At 38.7% G+C, this 21,195-nt stretch overlaps 1 protein-coding gene across 3 annotated transcripts in view; it reads right to left on the bottom strand.

Moving 5' to 3' along the window:
- LOC126248333 (constitutive coactivator of peroxisome proliferator-activated receptor gamma-like) overlaps window positions 1-21,195 on the bottom strand; it is a 725,840-nt gene that overhangs the window by 508,579 nt on the left and 196,066 nt on the right. For all 3 annotated transcript variants that reach the window (XM_049949229.1, XM_049949228.1, XM_049949230.1), the window contains one exon: window positions 20,778-20,889. In XM_049949229.1, coding sequence (XP_049805186.1) covers window positions 20,778-20,869 — 92 coding nt within the window. In that variant the 5' untranslated portion in view covers window positions 20,870-20,889. The remainder of the gene's footprint in view (window positions 1-20,777; window positions 20,890-21,195) is intronic.

Below are 21,195 nucleotides of genomic sequence, written 5' to 3'. Positions count from 1 at the left end.
TGGTGAACTGATTAAGAAGATTCCATATTCAGCAATGGATTAAGGAATGAAAGCAAGATAAAAACTGGTAGGCTTTTAAAATATGGTGCTACTACTATGAAAATTTAATCTAGAGAAATACTGCTAAACACAAATATTTCTTAACAGTGTGAAGGTCACTGTTCTCCCAGCAGAGCTTGCTCTCTGTAGGAACACCAAAAAATTTGAAGCAAATCATTCAGTTATGAGTTGATTGTTACACCTGAATTCCTGGGATTATTTGTTAACATTAGATTCTAGATTAGGTGATATCATCTTATACACTCTAAAACAATATAAATGGTGCACCACAAAGGAGCTATGCAAATGGACCACAGACTGATATCCATAGAGGTACTGATGAAAAATGCAAAACTGGAAACTTTGGCAGCCGATGGATGAATATGTGACACTGCAGCACAATTCCCCAACTCAGCTGGCAAGGACAGGAAACAGGGAACATGTCAATACCAGGGCATAAGTCCTTTGTGAATTTCATCCCATGAACTCAGCTGAACAGTAACTATGCCTTGCAGACAGGCACGTGAATAATATACGCAGATGTCAGCATTTGAGGGAGGACATGTAGATGGGCTCGAAGATGCTGCTTGGAATAATCTGTGACTCACCTGACAGTTGAATAGGAGCCACTATTTAACAATGTTGGCAGGAATGGGTGAACTATGGCTGAACGCAGCATCAAGAAGAAAGAGATTGACCTAGAGAGACAACAGAACGTGAGGACCAAGCAATCATCAGAGAGGCACTCCGAACACTGGATTCATCATTATCATTGGTCTGACACGCAACTGGGGCTTCAGTGAGCACAAGGACATTTATTAATAGGTGGTTCACAGAAAGGAAGTTAAGCTCATGGTGCCCTTGCACCAACTACCGTTGACCTCTGTACAGCAACAATCCCATTTGCAGTGGTGTCAGGCACATTTGGCCTAGAATATCATTAACTGGAGTAGAACTGTCTTCAGTGATGAGTCCTATTTCAAACTGTGCCTTAATGACCAGCAAAGAAGTGTCTGGAAATGCCCCAGAAAGTGGTGGGACATTAATCTGATTTTTGTCCACCATACGGCCTGACAGTCAGAAGTTATGGACTGGAGTGCCCTTTCATCTCACAGCAGGACCCCTTTGGTTCTCATCTGCAGCACCCTTGCAGCACAGCAGTATGTTGACAATATTCTATGACCTGTTTTGTATCCCTTCATGATAAGCCACCCTGTGCTTACATTTGAGCAAGGTAAAGCCCACCTGCACATGGGACAAGTTTCTACTGCCTGTCTTTGTTCTTGGCAAACCCTACCTTGGCCAGCAATGTCACCATATCTCTCCCCAACTGAGAATGTGCCGGGCATTATGGGTGGGGGCCTCCAGTCACCTCAGGATTTTGATGATCTATTGTCTCAGTTGGACATAATTTGACGTTACATCCCTCAGGAGGATACGAACAATTCTATCAATGCCAAACACTACTCACTTGTTCAATTTGTGTCACTCTCCCTCTTGAATAAATCATCCATTTTTTTCTGAAATTGTAATCATTTATTTGTCTGTACTTGTACATCACATCTACTGATTTTCGTCCCATTTGGATAATTCCTCTGTGATGTGTGTGGTTTTTCTTTTTTTTTTTCTTTTGTCTTAAGAGTGTATACAAAAATGTTACTATCAACAGAAAACATTGTCCATTAGTGCACGGCTAAATTACTAGAAGCAGTAGAGAACCAAATACAGAGTGCAAAAGCAGTACATACCCAACAACACTTCTGGTGCTACCTCCTAAGTTTAAAACTGTTCTTTGAACCCAGACATTGACACATACTCTTGCCTTTCACTCTACCATCATAGTACAATCTGACATTATCTCTCTATATTCCAGATACAAAATGTAAACTAATATTCAGTTCCAGAAGTTTTTCCTACTTTTCAATGATTGTAGATAAATACTGCAGTTGTGGAAAATATGACTGAACTTAAGAACAATATTTATCTCGATACAACGACTATCAAAAATACACTTTTTAAAACTGGGAAACATTCATTGAATCTCCATTTATGAAGCAGTTAATTAATGTTTTCTTTACTAGTATCAGATGTTTGTTCTTTGAAACACAATTTTAGAAAGGCTTCTCGTACTGACACATAAATTCAGTTCACATCATCTGGAGTGAACCCACAATGAAAGTAAACAACAACCCATAAATATACCTTCACCTGTACTAGATGGCATAGATCATTTGTTACAATGCCATTTATATGCTTCTGTTTAACATTTCACTCAAATAACCAAAGAGTAAAGTTTTTGTCTCAGAGAGGTAACAGTCACAGTTGGATGCAGTAACTTAGTATTGATACCTTCACTCTTTGAGTCTAGAAATCATAATTTGAGCCAGACCTCATTAAAATGTGTACATTCTTAAGTATTTGATGGCTGAGTAACAGTAGGTTGTTGTGTAGAACAAGAGGGTGTTTATCCAAGTGTAACAGGACAATTTTACATTCTAGGAGGTCTAGGAGACTGAGCTGATAAAATTCTTCATGACATCATCAGTATCAGTTTTCAGTAATGTCAGAGATTTTCTTCCTATTGAGTAGTGTCATGATTTGGACATCAGTCCCTGTGTAAGTTACACTTGTCTATCACCAGAGTAATTGCTTTCTGTGAATATAAAGTTGTTTAGTCAGACTTTTATGACCACCTAACTATAGCACAGTGGAAAATTTTATGAAATGACTGATGGAACAGGCAAGAGCTCTCCACTATCTGGTGTTTCAGATCTTCAGAAGATTCCTGATCCCCCCAACATACTGTTGAGATGGGGAAAAAGGAAAAATTGTCATTTTGAGATATTCTGGCTGCACATTAATTTGACAGGTGGCTTGATCTTCCCATATACCACAAGTTCACATTCACCAACAAATGTCTTAGTACACAAGGCTTCCATTGAACAACTCAGAAGAAAGCAGTTTCAACACTGAGCTAAAACTGTTTTGACATGGAGCACTTAATTCCAATATAAAAGGTCAGTAGTTTATGTTCTGTAAGCCATGTGGAAGAAGATACCAAGTTAGTGCTTTCCAAGAAATGAAATGAGATGATCCACAATATATTTAGTAAAGTAGATGGAGTCCCAGACAGAAAATGCATAAGACTTCAGCACATAGTTAAAGGAAGTCTTTGGCTCAACATCACTGGAATTTATTACTTCCTAGTTAATGTAGATATAACTGTACGGGTCAGCCTATCTGAATAGTTTCCAAATTTTGTGAAGAACACCAACTTTAAAATAAAATTTGAGGTCTGGAAAAATCCGTGATTGTTGAGCACAGCCTTATGAATGAATTAAAGTTATGTTTCATGAAACATCTAAATTTTGAAAGAAATGAATTAATGACAGTAGCTGTCAGTGGGAATAGATTTAAATCAATGGGGAAATTTGAAAATTTGTGCCGAATCGGAATTTGAAACCAGGTCTCCTACTTACTAGGCAGATGTGCTCATCATTGCACCATCCAGGCACAGTGGGCATTGGAACTGCACTCCTATCAGACCCAAATTCTCAACTTACCCACACACTACTGATGTAGTGCCCCTTGACCATAACCTCATTACTTGTGTCATTTTACTGTGTCCCATAAGAGTTCAAGCATGATGTGCATCCACATTGAAGTGGTTACTGGCCATTCTCATCTTAATGTCTGAAAGAACAAACACCACATACATAATTAGGGTGAGGATGGCCACTGATAGCTTTAGTGCAAATGCACACCACACTCGAACTCTTATGGGAATTGGCGAAATGCCATGAGTGAAGAGGATAATGGACAAGGGGCACTACATCAGTAGTGTGTGGATAAGTTGAGAATTTGGCTCTGACAGGAGGCATGCTAGGGTAGTCTGTGCAGTTGCAATGGCCACTGTGTCTGGATGGCGCAGTCATCAGCACATCTGCCTAATAAGCGGAAGACTCAGGTTCAAATACCAGTCTGGCACAAATTTTCAACTTTCCCCACTGATTTAAATGAATGTCCACTGGCATCTAAGGTCATTAATTCCTTTGCGTCTTGATTCATAGTGGCTGCAGGATATAAATCACCTCTTCTTTCAGACATGTCTGAAAGGACACCGTATATATATATTTATTAGACACACACACACACACACACACACACACACACACACACACACGCACACACACCAGTCACAAATATAAAATTGTGTAACAACAGCTCTATCTGGGACAGCGGCTACAATGTTAGTGGTGTACCGTTGCTTGCTTGTGATGTTGAAAGACTACTGAGAAATTCACTGGGATGCTTATATTTTAATGGAAGCAGTAGCAACACTAGTGTTCCTCCATCAAAGACATCAACGTGATCTCTGGTTGCATCTTATCACAATGAGTTAAGTCATTAATTTAACATTTATCTTCCACTAATGTTGTCTCATGGTTTTCATGTTTAACTTGTACAAATACCATCCCATCAGTTATTATTTTTTCTAGTAGAAAAGGTGCATATTCACTGACAAAAGCTACAATATTATTGTATAAATAATCATTAAGCAATCTAAAAAGAAATTATTTAGTTGAAGCATAATGTGCTCATATATTCGTAGCTGGAATTTCTTTTGCTTTGTAATAAAAATCTCATCCAACAACAGTAAGCGATTTTGGGACTTGGTCATTCATTCACAGCAGATAAGACAATGGACAGCTGAATTCAAACATTAACGTACTTCTCTTGAAGATAAGTCATGTGAAGAACATTGCAAAACTGAAATTGCAGATGAACACAAGAATATTAAACTATGACATTGGATGATGAGTGTGTGAAATAGCAGACATCATATACATGTATCAGAAGGAAAAAAGTGAAATTTTATCTCATGACAACAGAAAGTTTTCAGCAAGACTGGTCCCTTATTTTTTGTTAGCCTCCAAAAACCAAATAAGTTTTGATCAATTTAAAACATAATCTGAATGATTATTTGCTGTAATTTGTCACTGTGGATGATTCAGAGGTCTACCAATTCATCAAAAAACAGCAATTAAAGCAATGTGTGGAAGCCAGTAGCCCTGCACTACAAAAAGTGAAACTCATATCACCTCTTATGAAGGTTACAGCTTTTTTTCCTGCAATGAAAAAGGAACTCTTATTCAGGTGAAACAGCAACTAAGAGACCTTGTATGCAAAAGAGAAAACCATATTTTAACAACACAATGAATCTGTTCACTGGAAAAATGGTGGACAAAGTGCACATATCTAAAAGGGAACTACATCAAAAAGTACGTGCATGTTGACCGCGTATAAAACACTTGCACGACCCCTTTGCTTGAGTGTTTAAATCCTCACAAGGTCAGGTTAATGGGAAATATCAAAGCAATTCAGAAGCATGCTGCTCAATTTGTTAACACTAGGTTTTGCAAAATATTATTGAGAACAGTTAAAGAACAGGGCATTTGCAGCTGACTGCAAAATGATTCAACTGACACCAATGTCCATTTTGTGTAAGGACAGCAAAGACAAGATAAGAGAAATTAGGGCTTCTACAGAAGCACATAGATAGTAATTTTTCCCTTGCCCCATTTGTGAGTGGAATAGGGAAGGAAATGACTAGAAGTGGTAAATGGTCCCTCCACCATATGCCATATGGTGAATTGCAGACATTTTTTCTTTGTCCTTGGAGAAATGTACATCACGTTTTATACATGTAGGCATACACAAATTAATGAAGGTGCTAATACCACACTCACACAGCAGCATTGGCAAGCTGGTCATTTTCAGAACAGCAATTCTCTTTTCCATTTACCCTCCTTGTAACACCAGTGAGTTGACTATTGTTTTTTCTTCATCTCTAGGCTTTTCACATAAATTGCATTTCCATGATATTCAACTCCTGCTAAAATCAATAATAATAATAATAATAATAATAACATAATAAAATATTTCTATGTTTTCTCAAAAATGGCAGCAGTTTTTCAAATGTCTCATCTCTCTTCACAATTATACACTTTTAATGATGGACTTGTGTTTTATAGGTTTTGAATGAAGCTGTATCAATCTGGCTCTCAAATTAGCTTCTTTAAGTAAACTGACTATTACTACTTAAATTTTCTTCATCATGTTTGATGAGTGAACAGCCTTTGCCGTGTATGGTAAAAACCTTAGATAGTTCAAAGGAAAAAAGCAAATTAAAAGTTAGGGGATTAAAAACCTGTTACTGGGTTAGAAAGTGATGTGGGGCACTCCTGATTAATTAACCTAAACATTGTTAGTTTTATTCCAGTTACCATCCTTTCCTTACAAAGTTAGTTTTTCCATTTAGTTACATACCTTCTTACAGCCTAGTTATTATTTCCCTCCCTGAATCTGAAGCAAATAGAACTGATAGCAAGAACCAAATATGTAACTTTCCTCTTTTCTTTTCTTTTTTTTTTTTTTTTTTTTTTTAATGTTATGTTTAGAAAAATGCTCATGTGCTTCAACAGGCATATTATGTGTAAAATTATTGGAAATAACTCTTTTAATCCTATCACATTAATGATTAATTCCCTTGGGCAAACAAAGTTTTTTCATCATACATTTAAACAGCATTTTCTACTTGCCCAAAATGCAAATCAAGGTTTTCGTCCATGTAAGTGTATAATGCGGTTTTTTATGAACTTTTCCCCATTAGTAAAGCTCTCTCTGTCTGGCACCTTATAATTAGTTTTAGAATATGAGCTTGTTTGAGCAAAAATATCCTCCATGTATAAAATCATGTCCTGGCACTCTTGGCTGCGCAGTATTTTGTTTATTCTGACATAAATACCTTAAAACTGACACTAGCCTTCATGTGTTTACTGAGTTTGACTAATTTCCAAATACAGAATAAAAATTAGTACCCTTACTTGAATGATCAAGGCTTTACACAAAAGATATATTAAGTATTGCAACATGAATGATTCTTTAGGTGTAGACAATCCCTAACTGTCACTGTAGCCAGTTTCTATCTTCTCAATGTGGCTTGCAGGGCTGTGACCTATAGCAGCTTCAACCTGAATGGTTGAGCACAGAGCAGCCTGCATCTATTACCATATAGCAAGCTCTCAATGAAATATACTGTAGACACACGCCAACAAACTTTTTAATTTATACTATGATCCTTTGTTATCCCTTCTTAGTTTTTAGAAAGACCAAATAATTCAATTCTGATGTTACTGCTTTTAGTTTCCTGTCATATTTCTTTTCTTCCATCCTGCCACTTTCTTTGCATCCTGTCTGGTGCTTCACGTGTGATTTGTACCAGTTAATGTTTGCAGCATGGATGAACCTGTCTTATCTGCAATGATATTCATGGGCTTTTGTCCAAACATCAATTCACATGAAGCAAAACTGTTGTTGTTGTTGTGGTCTTCAGTCCTGAGACAGGTTTGATGCAGCTCTGCATGCTACTCTATCCTGTGCAAGCTTCTTCATCTCCCAGTAACTACTGCAACCTACATCCTTCTGAATCTGCTTAGTGTATTCATCTCTTGGTCTCCCTCTACGATTATTACCCTCCATGCTGCCCTCCAATGCTAAATTTGTGATCCCTTGAAGCCTCAGAACATGCCCTACCAACCGGTCCCTTCTTCATGTCAAGTTGTGCCACAAACTCCTCTTCTCCACTATTCTATTCAATACCTCCTCATTAGTTACGTGATCTACCCATCTAATCTTCAGCATTCTTCTGCAGCACCACATTTCAAAAGCTTCTATTCTCTTCTTGTCCAAACTATTTATCGTCCATGTTTCACTTCCAAAAATGGCTATACTCCATAAACATACTTTCAGAAACGACTTCCTGACACTTAAATCTATACTCGATGTTAACAAATTTCTCTTCTTCAGAAACACTTTCCTTGCCATTGCCAGTCTACATTTTATATCCTCTCTACTTCGACCATCATCAGTTATTTTGCTCCCCAAATAGCAAAACTCCTTTACTACTTTAAGTGTCTCATTTCCTAATCTAATTCCTTCAGCATCACCCGACTTAATTCGACTACATTCCATGATCCTCGTTTTGCTTTTGTTGATGTTCATCTTATATCCTCCTTTCAAGACACTGTCCATTCCGTTCAACTGCTCTTCCAAGTCCTTTGCTGTCTCTGACAGAATTACAATGTCATCGGCAAACCTCAAAGTTTTTATTTCTTCTCCATGGATTTTAAAACCTACTCCGAATTTTTCTTTCTTTTCCTTTACTGCTTGCTCAATATACAGATTGAATAACATTGGGGAGAGGCTCCAACCCTGTCTCACTCCCTTCCCAACCACTGCTTCCCTTTCATGCCCCTCGACTCTTATAACTGCCATCTGGTTTCTGTACAAATTGTAAATAGCCTTTCGCTCCCTGTATTTTACCCCTGCCACCTTCACAATTTGAAAGAGAGTATTCCAATCAACATTGTCAAAAGCTTTCTCTAAGTCTACAAATGCTAGAAACGTAGGTTTGCCTTTCCTTAATCTTTCTTCTAAGATATGGCGTAAGGACAGTATTGCTTCACGTGTTCCAACATTTCTACGGAATCCAAACTGATCTTCCCCGAGGTCGACTTTTACCAGTTGTTCCATTCATCTGTAAAGAATTCGCATTAGTATTTTGCAGCTGTGACTTATTAAACTGATAGTTTGGTAAATTTCACATTTGTCAACACCTGCTTTCTTTGGGATTGGAATTATTATATTCTTCTTGAAGTCTGAGGGTATTTTGCCTGTCTCATACATCTTGCTCACCAGATGGTAGAGTTTTGTCATGACTGGCTCTCCCAACGCCGTCAGTAGTTCTAATGGAATGTTGTCTACTCCCGGGGCCTTGTTTCAACTCAGGTCTTTCAGTGCGCTGTCAAACTCTTCACGCAGTATCATATCTCCCATTTCATCTTCATCTACATCCTCTTCCATTTCCATAATATTGTCCTCAAGTACATTGCCCTTGTATAGACCCTCTATATACTACTTCCACCTTTCTGCTTTCCCTTATTTGCTTAGAACTGGGTTTCCATCTGAGCTCTTGATATTCATACAAGTGGTTCTCTTTTCTCCAAAGGTCTCTTTAATTTTCCTGTAGGCAGTATCTATCTTACCCCTAGTGAGATAAGCCTCTACATCCTTACATTTGTCCTCTAGCCATCCCTGCTTAGCAGTTTTGCACTTCTTTTCGATCTCATTATTCATTTTTGCCTGCTTCATTTACTGCATTTTTATATTTTCTCCTTTCATCAACTAAATTCAATAAAAACTAGTTGCCTTTAATGTTTGCAGCATGGACAAACCTGTCTTATCTGCAATGATATTCATGGGCTTTTGTCCAAACATCAGTTCACATGGAGCAAAACTAGTTGCCTCATGCCACATATTATCAAGGTTTTGTTCAAAGATAACCAGTGACTCTCCCAGCTTGAGTTAACTTATGAAAATACATCCTTTATGAGTTGCAATTTCATAACACATCCTGTTTCTGTTCATCAGAATTACACAGACAGAAAAGAAATTGCAACACCAAAAAGTAATTAATGTAGAGTAATGAAATTTTGGGAGTACATTTGTGTAGGTAATATATTTAAGTTACTAGTGATGCAAGATCAATGCAAGTGCAAGATAATCCATTGCAAATGTGTAATGCTCATACATTAATAACCAGTGAAACTGACAGAATGTTCAATGCAAGCATACATTGTGTTGTACAGGTGCTTGATGTCCGTTTGTGTCATGGAGCTCCAAGTCTCTTGCGCTTGGTCAGTCAATACAGTAATGGGTAATGCTGTTTGTGGATGACACTGGAGTTGTCATCCCATGATGTCCCATATGGACACGACTGGAGAAAAACCTGGTGATTGAGCAGGTCAAGACAACATGTGGATACCATCTAGAGCATTTTGGGTTACAACAGTGGTATGTGGGCGAGTGTTAACAAGCTGGAAAACACCCCCTGGAATGGTGTTCATGAATGGCAGCACAACAGGTCGTATCACCAGACTGATGTACAAATTTGCAGTCAGGCTGAGTAGGACAACCATGAGAATGCTCCTTCTGTCATATTAAATCATACCCCAGACCATAACTCCATGTGTAGTTCCAATGTGTCTAGCATGCAGACAGGCTGGTAGCAGGCCCTCAACTGTCCACCTTCTAACCAACACACAGCTGTCACTTGCATGGAGGCAGAAACAGCTTTCATCAGAAAACACAAGATACCTTCATCATGCCCTCCAGTGAGCTCTCACTTGACACCATTGATGTAACAAATGGCAGTGCTTTGGGGTCAATGGAATGCACGCTACATGCATCCAGCTCAGAGCTGTTCTTCAAGTAACCAATTTGTAACAGTTCATTGTGTCAGTGTGATGCCAACTGCTGCTCAAATTTCTGCTGCAGACACAGCAAGATGAGCCACAGCCATATGCTGAACACAGTGGTCTTCCCTCTCAGGAGTTCCATGTGGTCATTCAGAGCCTGGTCTTCTTGTGACTGTACATTCCCGTGACCACCACTGTCAGCAATCATGTACAATGGCTAAATTCCTGCCAAGTCTTCGTGCAACATTGCTGACGGAACATCCAGCATCTCGTAGCCCTATTCCATGAACTTGTTCAAAGACAGTGAGGTGTTGATAATGGTTTCTTGGACGCCTTAAAGACATTCTTGACTAACATCAACTCACCATGTCCAGTCTCAAAGGTAATTAATGGTCACGACCATTACAGTGTGTATTTAAAGCAAACCTGATTTGCATCCTCATAGTGGTGATAATAGTGCCACTCTTATGTGGATGGTGTGAAATTTGAACAGACGTCATATTTCAGATGTAGAAACATACCTACCAATTTTCGTTTATGTTGCACAACTCCTTCTTGGTTCTGTGATTTTTTTCAGTCAGTATTTGATCGACTGCATAATCTCTACTTCTCATTTCATCCCCTGTCTTATCATTTTCTCTCTGACTAACTGCCTTTGTTGCATAAACATGGCTCTGAGTGATCTCTATACTCAAGCAATACAAAATCACAATTTCAACTTTTGAATTTGTGTTGGTAACACATCAGTAATATCTGACTTTCCATCTTTCAAAAAGAACTATAATATCGCTTTCCTCAGTAGATACAGCAAATCATTACAATCAAAATCCATTTTTCAGAAACATTTTTCCAAAAAATCTACACCAATTGAAACTTTGATGCTTAAAGTAGGGTGAATGAGGAATTGTTTTTCTATTTATTTTTTATTTTTTTAATTTTTTATTTATTTAATTTTTTTTCTTCCAGTCACCTACACTGAAAGTAAAACACAGTATGTAAAAGTTTTGGATGGTTTTTGTGTAGATAACACTATTTTCAAACCCCTGATAATGGCAGTTTAACAGTATCATCCTTTTCTGTAAGTGAATGTAAGAAGTGCTCAATGATGGAAATCACCAATCTGCTTTCTAACAATGCAGTATTTCTCACAGATCTTAAATTAAGGTGGCCTGGCTCAAATCTCACAATAAGTGCTTGTACAGTTTTAATGAGTAAACTGTTTCAAGTTTGTGGTAGTCAATCATAAAATGATAGGCCACATTGCCCTATGCCCTCCCACACAGGTTCACGCATGCTTAAGTCACCTAATTCACTGATGCTGCACTTCCGGTGCTGTCTATATTTGAAATCCTCTTCAAATATGACTTCATATATTAAATCTTCTCCCTCCACAGACTTATTCCTCAACAGAGGGTTCACAGTGTTAACACTTACTTCATTTGTTTAACCCCTCTCTCATGAACTCTACCTTCAATGCATTTCTGTTTCTTTATTAACAAGCCCACAGGTGTAAGTACTTAAATTTCCCTTACTTGTTCTCATTCTGTAGTTGCCTTCTTTTTGGAATCTTTACCACAACTGAAAATGTTATTTAGTTTTACTGTCACTTTTCCACTAACTAGATGGCTTTAGTTTGAAAAATCTTCAAAGGCTGTATTCTCTACAGTACTTGGCACAATCACCATAGCCCTGCACACTGATGTGGCAGCATCATTACCTGCTTGGTCAGCCATTACTCCATTCTCACTGTCTGTTTCCATATTTTCTATTACTGAAAGAGGTGGCTCATAATGACAGTGTCTCTTGTAATGAATCTTACCTCTTCAGAACTTTCATATGACAACTGAAATGTTTGATACTGTATAATTAAGACACAGTATGTGTTAATTATCATACTTATATATATTCCACATCTGAAGATATTTCTGCATATATTTTATCACCAAAACACTATTTTCCTAATAATATATTTTTAATTTTCATATTGATTCATTTTGCAACATCAGTTTTGAACCATGAAAATTAGTAATCACAATTGTAAACTTATATGATCCAAGAACTACTTTACAATAAAGATAATATTATTATGTTTCAGTTTTCATACAAACAAAATTTCTGTTCTCATTTATAATTTTTCTAATTTTTTTATCAACCATAAAGTCAAATGTGTACAATTACAGGAAGCTGCTATTTGTCATACTGTGAAAATTTTGCAATCTCTGTTATGACCCTTTAGATGCATAAGTCTTCTGGTAAATAATCATTTCCAGAAGTCCGGCCCTGGTTGCTGAGTGGTCAGCGTGACAGAAGGTCATACCTAATGGCCTGGGTTTGATTCCTGGCTGGGTTGGAGATTTTCTCTGCTCAGGGGCTGGGTGTTGTGTTGTCATCATCTTCGTCATTTCATCCACATCGACACGCAAGTTGCCGAAGTGGCGTCAACTCGAAAGACTTGCACCAGGCGACCGGTCCACCCGACAGGAGGCCCTAGCCACACGGCATTTCCATTTCCAGAAAACATTATGTACATTATATCAATGGAGCATTTCAATTAACACAGTCATGTTAGTAACAGTTTGAATTTCACCCTGTTCTAGAAGGATCTGGAAGCTATAGAGTTGCTGTAGACATGTTAAGATGGCCAGTGCAGTTTCAGTAGCTACTGAGGATGGCTGATGTGATAGTCTGAGGAATTATGTTCTTTGTCTTGTGCAAAAATATTACACAGTGTTGGTGATATACAAGTATGGTTGCATAAAGTGTTTCAAGGACTTATAAATAAATACAGATGACGATTAAAAAGCAAACATATTCCAGAGACTTGTCATTGAAACACCTTGGACCAATAATTTTTGAAAGCTTATACAGGGACAAAGAAGACACCACAGACAACGAGACAGTCATAGCAAGTTAAGTAACATTTATCTGCTAGTATATTGTTCCAGCCTTCCTTCTTATACAAATATTGACCAAACTACAAGAGGAATAATTGGTTCAATGTTGCAAATTTTGATTCTGTATATCCACAAACATTTTCGAGAACAAAGGTGCATTATACTCTGTTTGAGCCCTAGTTGAGACTCTTCCTATTTTAACTGATAAGCCTCATTATTTGAATCATAGTTTTAACAACAGAGTTCAATATCTCCTTCTCTACTGTAAACAGTGTCTGTTCACAACTTAAGTGTGGGACATAGTCACTTCCAATCATTATCTTACTTGGTACTTCATCTACACAGATGATTCTGATACTCACTATTTTGACTGTCATTTTAAGCAGGCCCTAATCTATTTGAAAACTGAAAAATTTGTTATAGGTATCTATGTGCTGACAAAAACCATAACTCACATTAAGTGGAAGTTAGAAAAACTTTGCTTGTAATAATGTGTCTAGGTACTTAAGTTTCCACCAAAACTATTTACACAAACTTTTTAATAAGCCTTGGTACAGCTGATACTTTCCCCTATTCTAGAAACCCATCATTCATTTCTGCTGTATTTCTCACAATCAATAGTCTTGTAAAGAAAATTTTTTGATATATCACACATTTCTGTGACTGTGTGCCCTATCATATGACCATTAACAAGAAATTTGTTCCTGCAGTCTCCAAAATTTAGGTGGAATGTTATAAATTCCTGAATACATGCTTTTGGGTGACTCAGTCCCTGTGGTTAAAAATGATCAAATTTCTAATACTTTATACATAGGGACTTCAGACAGTAAGTTACACATCTCATCCCACACTAAGACCATTGTGCAACAAGGTAGCGCATCATCCTGGGTCTGCTACAGAGACAGTTCTGGAGTGGTATGGATAACACGTGCATCACAGAAATTTGGAAACATATTCCAAAGTTGAAGTTCATATCACAGTACATATACTGTATGCAAAACCTCAGAACTACATATACAGGGTGGTCCAATTGATAGTGACCATGCCAAATATCTCACGAAAGAAGCATCAAACGAAAAAACTACAAACAACGAAACTCGTCTAGCTTGAAGGGAGAAACCAGATGGCACTATGGTTGTCCTGCTAGATGGCACTGACAGCTACATCTACATCTACATCCATACTCCGCAAGCCACCTGACCGTGTGTGGCGGAGGGTACCCTGAGTACCTCTATGGGTTCTCCCTTTTATTCCAGTCTCGTATTGTTCTTGGAAAGAAGGATTGTTGGTATGCTTCTGTGTGGGCTCTAATCTCTCTGATTTTATCCTCATGGTCTCTTCGCGAGATATACGTAGGAGGGAGCAATATACTGCTTGACTCTTTGGTGAAGGTATGTTCTCAAAACTTTAACAAAATCCCATACCAAGCTACTGAGCGTCTCTCCTGCAGAGTCTTCCACTGGAGTTTATCATCTCCGTAACGCTTTCGCAATTACTAAATGATCCTGCAACAAAGCGCGCTGCTCTCCGTTGGATCTTCTCTATCTCTTCTATCAACCCTATCTGGTACGGGTCCCACACTGTGGAGCAGTATTCAAGCAGTGGGCGAACAAGCGTACTGTAACCTACTTCCTTTGTTTTCGGATTGCATTTCCTTAGGATTCTTCCAATGAATCTCAGTCTGGCATCTGCTTTACCGACGATCAACTTTATATGATCATTCCATTTTAAATCACTCCTAATGTGTACTCCCCGATAATTTATGGAATTAACTGCTTCCAGTTGCTGACCTGCTATTTTGTAGCTAAATGATAAGGGATCTATCTTTCTATGTATTCGCAGCACTTTACACTTGTCTACATTGAGATTCAACTGCCATTCCCTGCACCATGCGTCAATTCGCTGCAGACCCTCCTGCATTTCAGTACAATTTTCCATTGTTACAACCTCTCGATACACCACAGCATCATCTGCAAAAAGCCTCAGTGAACTTCCAATCTCATCCACAAGGTCATTTACGTATATTGTGAATAGCAACGGTCCTATGACACTCCCCTGCGGCACACCTGGAATCACTCTTACTTCGGAAGACTTCTCTCCATTGAGAATGACATGCTGTGTTCTGTTATCTAGAAACTCTTCAATCCAATCACACAATTGGTCTGATAGTCCATATGCTCTTACTTTGTTCATTAAACGACTGTGGGGAACTGTATCGAACACCTTGCGGAAGTCAAGTAACACGGCATTTACCTGTGAACCCGTGTCTATGGCCCTCTGAGTCTCGTGGACGAATAGCGCGAGCTGGGTTTCACACGACCGTCTTTTTCGAAACCCATGCTGATTCCTACAGAGTAGATTTCTAGTCTCCAGAAAAGTCATTATACTCGAACATAATACGTGTTCCAAAATTCTACAACTGATCGACGTTAGAGATATAGGTCTATAGTTCTGCACATCTGTTCGACATCCCTTCTTGAAAACGGGGATGACCTGTGCCCTTTTCCAATCCTTTGGAATGCTACGCTCTTCTAGAGACCTACAGTACACCGCTGCAAGAAGGGGGGCAAGTTCCTTCGCGTACTCTGTGTAAAATCGAACTGGTATCCCATCAGGTCCAGTGGCCTTTCCTCTTTTGAGCAATTTTAATTGTTTCTCTATACCTCTGTTGTCTATTTCGATATCTACCATTTTGTCATCTGTGTGACAATCTAGAGAAGGAACTACAGTGCAGTCTTCCTCTGTGAGAAAGCTTTGGAAAAAGACATTTAGTATTTCGGCCTTTAATCTGTCATCCTCTGTTTCAGTACCATTTTGGTCACAGAGTGTCTGGACATTTTGTTTTGATCCACATACCGCTTTGACATAAGACCAAAATTTCTTAGGATTTTCTGCCAAGTCAGTACATAGAACTTTACTTTCAAATTCATTGAACACCTCTCGCATAGCCCTCCTCACACTACATTTCGCTTCGCGTAATTTTTGTTTGTCTGCAAGGCTTTGGCTATGTTTATGTTTGCTGTGAAGTTCCCTTTGCTTCCGCAGCAGTTTTCTAACTTGGTTGTTGTACCACGGTGGCTCTTTTCCATCTCTTACAATCTTGCTTGGCACATACTCATCTAACGCATATTGTACGATCATTTTGAACTTTGTCCACTGATCCTCAACACTATCTGTACTTGAAACAAAACTTTTGTGTTGAGCTGTCAAGTACTCTGAAATCTGCTTTTTGTCACTTTTGCCATAGGTCAAACGGATATCGACTGCGTTTTTTAAAAATAGGAACCCCCATTTTTTATTCCATATTCGTGTAGTATGTAAGGAAATATGAATGTTTTAGTTAAGCCACTTTTTTCGCTTTGTGATAGATGGCGCTGTAATAGTCACAAACATATAAGTACATGGTATCAGGTAACATTCTGCCAGTGCGGATCGTATTTGCTTCATGATACATTACCCATGATAAAATGGACCAATTGCGGAAAAGGTCGATATCATGTTGATGTATGGCTATTGTGGTCAAAATGCCCAACAGGGGTGTGCTATGTATGCTGCTCGGTATCCTGGACGACATCATCCAAGTGTCCGGACCGTTCTCCAGATAGTGACGTTATTTAAGGAAACAGGAAGTGTTCAGCCACAAGTGAAACAACAACCACAACCTGCAACAAATGATGATGCCCAAGCAGGTGTTTTAGCTGCTGTTGCGGCTAATCTGCACATCAGTAGCAGACAAATTGCGCGAGAATCAGGAATCTCAAAAACGTCAGTGTTGAGAATGCTACACCAACATCGATTGCACCCGTACCATATTTCTATGCACCAGGAATTGCATGGCGACGACTTTGAATGTCATGTACAGTTCTGCCACTGGGCACAAGAGAAATTACGGGACGATGACAGATTTTTTGCATGCGTTCTATTTAGCGATGAAGTGTCATTCACCAAAAGCGGTAACTTAAACCGGCATAATATGCACTATTGGGCGATGGAAAATCCACAATGGCTGCGACAAGTGGAACATCAGCGACCTTGGTGGGTTAATGTATGGTGCAGCATTATGGGAGAAAGGATAATTGGCCCCCATTTTATCGATAGCAATCTAAATCGTGCAATGTATGCTGATTTCCTACGTAATGTTCTACCGATGTTACTAAAAGATGTTTCACTGCATGACAGAATGGTGATGTACTTCCAACATGATGGATGCCTGGCACATAGCTCACGTGCGGTTGAAGCGGTATTGAATAGCATATTTCACGACAGGTGGATTGGTCGTCGAGGCACCATACCATAGCCCGCAAGTTCACCGATCTGATGTCCCCGGATTTCTTTCTGTGGGGAAAGTTGAAGGATATTTGCTATCGTGATCCACCGGCAACACCAGACAAAATGCGTCAGTGCATTGTCAATGCATGTGCAAACATTACGGAAGGCAAACTACTCGTTGTTGAGAGGAATGTCGTTACACATATTGCCAAATGCATTGAGGTTGACGGACATCATTTTGAGCATTTATTACATTAATGTGGTATTTACAGGTAACCATGCTGTAACGGCATGTGTTCTCAAAAATGATAAGTTCACAAAGGTACACGTATCACAGTGGAACAACCGAAATAAAATGTTCAAACGTACCTACGTTCTGTATTTTAATTTAAAAAAACTACCTGTTACCAACTGTTTGTCTAAAATTGTGAGCCGTATGTTTGTGACTATTACAGCACCATCTATCACAAAGTGAAAAAAGTGGTCCAACTAAAACATTCATATTTCTTTACGTACTACACAAATGTGTAATAAAAAAGGGGGGTTCATATTTTTAAAAAATGCAGTTGACATCTGTTTGACCTATGGCAGTGCCATCTAGCGGGCCAACCATAGCACCATCTGGTTTCCCCCTTCAAGCTAGACAAGTTTCGTTCTTTGTAGTTTTTTCGTTTGACCCTTATTTCATGAGATATTTGGCCCTCTCACAATCAATGGACCACCCTGTATATTCATCATGAAATTCTGGTGGTATAGGGACCAAATATAATGTCATGTTCAAATGTAGTGTAATGGAGCCAAAAATCTGACCAAGGCTGCATAACATGAATGATGCTGATTGGGAAGGAAGGAAGATCTTGCATCACTCAATTTTCAGAAAACTGAAATAACATTGGGGTGAACGCGAGGGTAGGAAACAGATTTTCCAACAATGATTCTCAAATGGCCATGAACAAGGAGAAGATTTCTGTCATAGAAGAACTGAATGATTGATAGAATGTTCCAACTGTTATTTACAGAGACTTGGTGACTATATTGAAAACTAGTGTTATGTATTTGTGTCACTTTGTAGTGCAGCACAGCTTTCAGAATAAGTTACTTGCTCAGCCATACTAATGTGTCATTTACGTTTTGAAGGTCTGTTGTAAAATCAGCCTCCACTGGGATGACAGGTGCTTGCTGCGCAATCATTCTTTAAAGTTTTGTAAATTCTTGTGCATTATCATTAGCAAAATTAACTTTTCAGGCATGTTTGTTAAATCCCAAAATATTTCATGAACTTGCTATTAATCATTTTGATCACATGAATTGTCATGGATACTCATTGGTTATGCAAAAATACACAGTGACTAAAAAGAACAGGAAATTATGGAATGGAGATTAATGGACGAGCACAATTACTTTACAAATATTTATTTATGCCAATGTATAGTACAAAGTATGGCATTATTGAATGTCACAAGTATTTTTATTTTTTGACTATCACAACTGACAATGAGCTTCTCCTCAGCACACACATTCCTGCAGCCTGATACGACCATTATGCATGGCTCGACCTAACATTTCAATAGGAATCCTGGAGATTCTCCTTAGGATTCCTACTTTAAGTTCTTTGGTGGTATCAGATCAGGTATGGTAATCTGCACGCCTAAGATGGCACCATAAGGAAAAATATCACATGCTGTCAAGTCAGGTGATCTTGGGGCCCATGCAATGTCATTGTAGCTTGAAATGACATGGTACCAAAGAACTGTCGCATAGCTCTGGTCAGTATCCATGCCGTATGTGCCTTTGCTACATAATGCTGAAATCAACTCTTTGTAGGAAAATGGGGCACTTCATGCATACTGAACACATGTTATAGAGGTAGCACACCAATCATCATCTTCAAAAAAGTATGAGCCTATAATGCCACTCGATGATGTGGCTGCTGTGCAATGGACACTCGTGTAGCTGATGTGGATGTTGCTGGGACCAATAATGAAAATTCTGTCTACTGACAAAGCCACTGAGGTGGAAGTGAGATTCGTCTGACATACACAGGTCATTAATCAAATTGTTTTCATTGTGCACTTTTGCTAATAAGCATTTAGCATATTGTCTATGCATTAGCAGATCGCTAGGTTGAAGCTGCTGAATGATCTGCAGTTTGTTTGGATCAAACTTGAAATTCATTTTCAGTATTTGTTGAACTCTTGAACAATGCAACTGTAGAGACTCTGCGTGATGTCAAATGGAGTACTTGTGGGCTTCTTGCCAAAGCAGTTCGCACAGCCTTGATATTGTCTCCTGTACTAGCAATTTGGGGTCTCCTTGCAGATTGATCCCCAACGCAGAACCCACTGCTTCAAAATTACAGACCCAGGTGTTGCTGTGTGCACTGAGGAAACATGATCTAGCTGTCCGATGTTGAAACAACTCTGATATTCTCAATGTGCAGCCTCCACACTTCCATTCTTGTAATATGCTTTTACTGCAAAGGCATGCTACACACTATTCCATTGCTCCATGTTTGCTGCTTACTAAATGGCAAGATAATGTGAGCAGCATTTTATATGTCATTTGGAGCCACCCACCTCACAGCATTGCCGCAACACATCTCAAAATTTCCCATTCTTTTGAGTCATCCTGTACTTAACCCACGTTTCAAAATTAATATAGTCCGATTCACGAACAGTGTCAGCCTGTGCAGGTCGAGGCATGGATGGTGCTCCATTGCTGCTGATTCCAAAAAATAGTTGTGGAAAATGCATCATGAGGTTCTGCACTTGAAGAAAGAGCGTATCCTGCAAATTATGTCCGTCACTTGCTTATATAGAATTTGTTGCTTACCACCATCATCAGCCATGACAACTCACAACAACTGGAATAAAAATTCACTAAATAACTCACTATGATCATGTTTAATGCTCACACTTGACACAAAGTTTACAGACTCTGCCTATAGCAACAGATAACTCAGGGTTAGTTCATCTTCCCCTTTTCTGTTTTTACATCACCAGTATCAGTGGACAGTTTAGTATCAGTGTGTTCAAACTGTACTATGTCTGAAAAGCATGCATTGCTACTCACCATAGAGATGACACATTAAGTTGCAGACAAGCACAACAAAAGGACTGTTACACATTTACCTTTCAGCCAAAGCTTTTTTCAGAAAAGAAAACACACACACATCCAAAGAAACAAGCACACCTCACACACACATCTCCAGCAGCTTATTTATAAATGTACACTGTAAAAAGAAAATGCAACTTACCTGTAAAGGGCAGCCAAAGTTGACATGTCTACCCAGCGGCAGACATCATAACAGTGCCTTTGCACAAATGTTTGTAGGCCATGAACTCCCATTTCAATGCCTTCACTAAATGCTGAAACAAGTGATATTTTAGTTACTTAGTTCCCTGTTCCATGGTTCATTTTACATGATAAATTGTAATGATGTGGAACAACACATTTTACGTGCTGAATACACTGAGGTGACAAAAGTTATGGGATAGCAATATGCACATATACAGATGGCATACACAAGGTACAAAAGGGCAGTGCATTGGGACAGCTGCCACGTGTACTCTAGTGATACATGTGAAAAGCTTTCCAATGTGATTACAGCCACAATGGGAATTAACAGACTTTCTATGAGGAATGGTAGTTGGAGCTAGACACAATGGACATTT

Source organism: Schistocerca nitens, chromosome 3 (assembly GCF_023898315.1).
Source record: "Schistocerca nitens isolate TAMUIC-IGC-003100 chromosome 3, iqSchNite1.1, whole genome shotgun sequence".
NCBI classification, from domain to species: domain Eukaryota; kingdom Metazoa; phylum Arthropoda; class Insecta; order Orthoptera; family Acrididae; genus Schistocerca; species Schistocerca nitens.
Note: the sequence above shows the minus strand (reverse complement) of the source record. Positions and strands in the feature narration are given on the sequence as shown.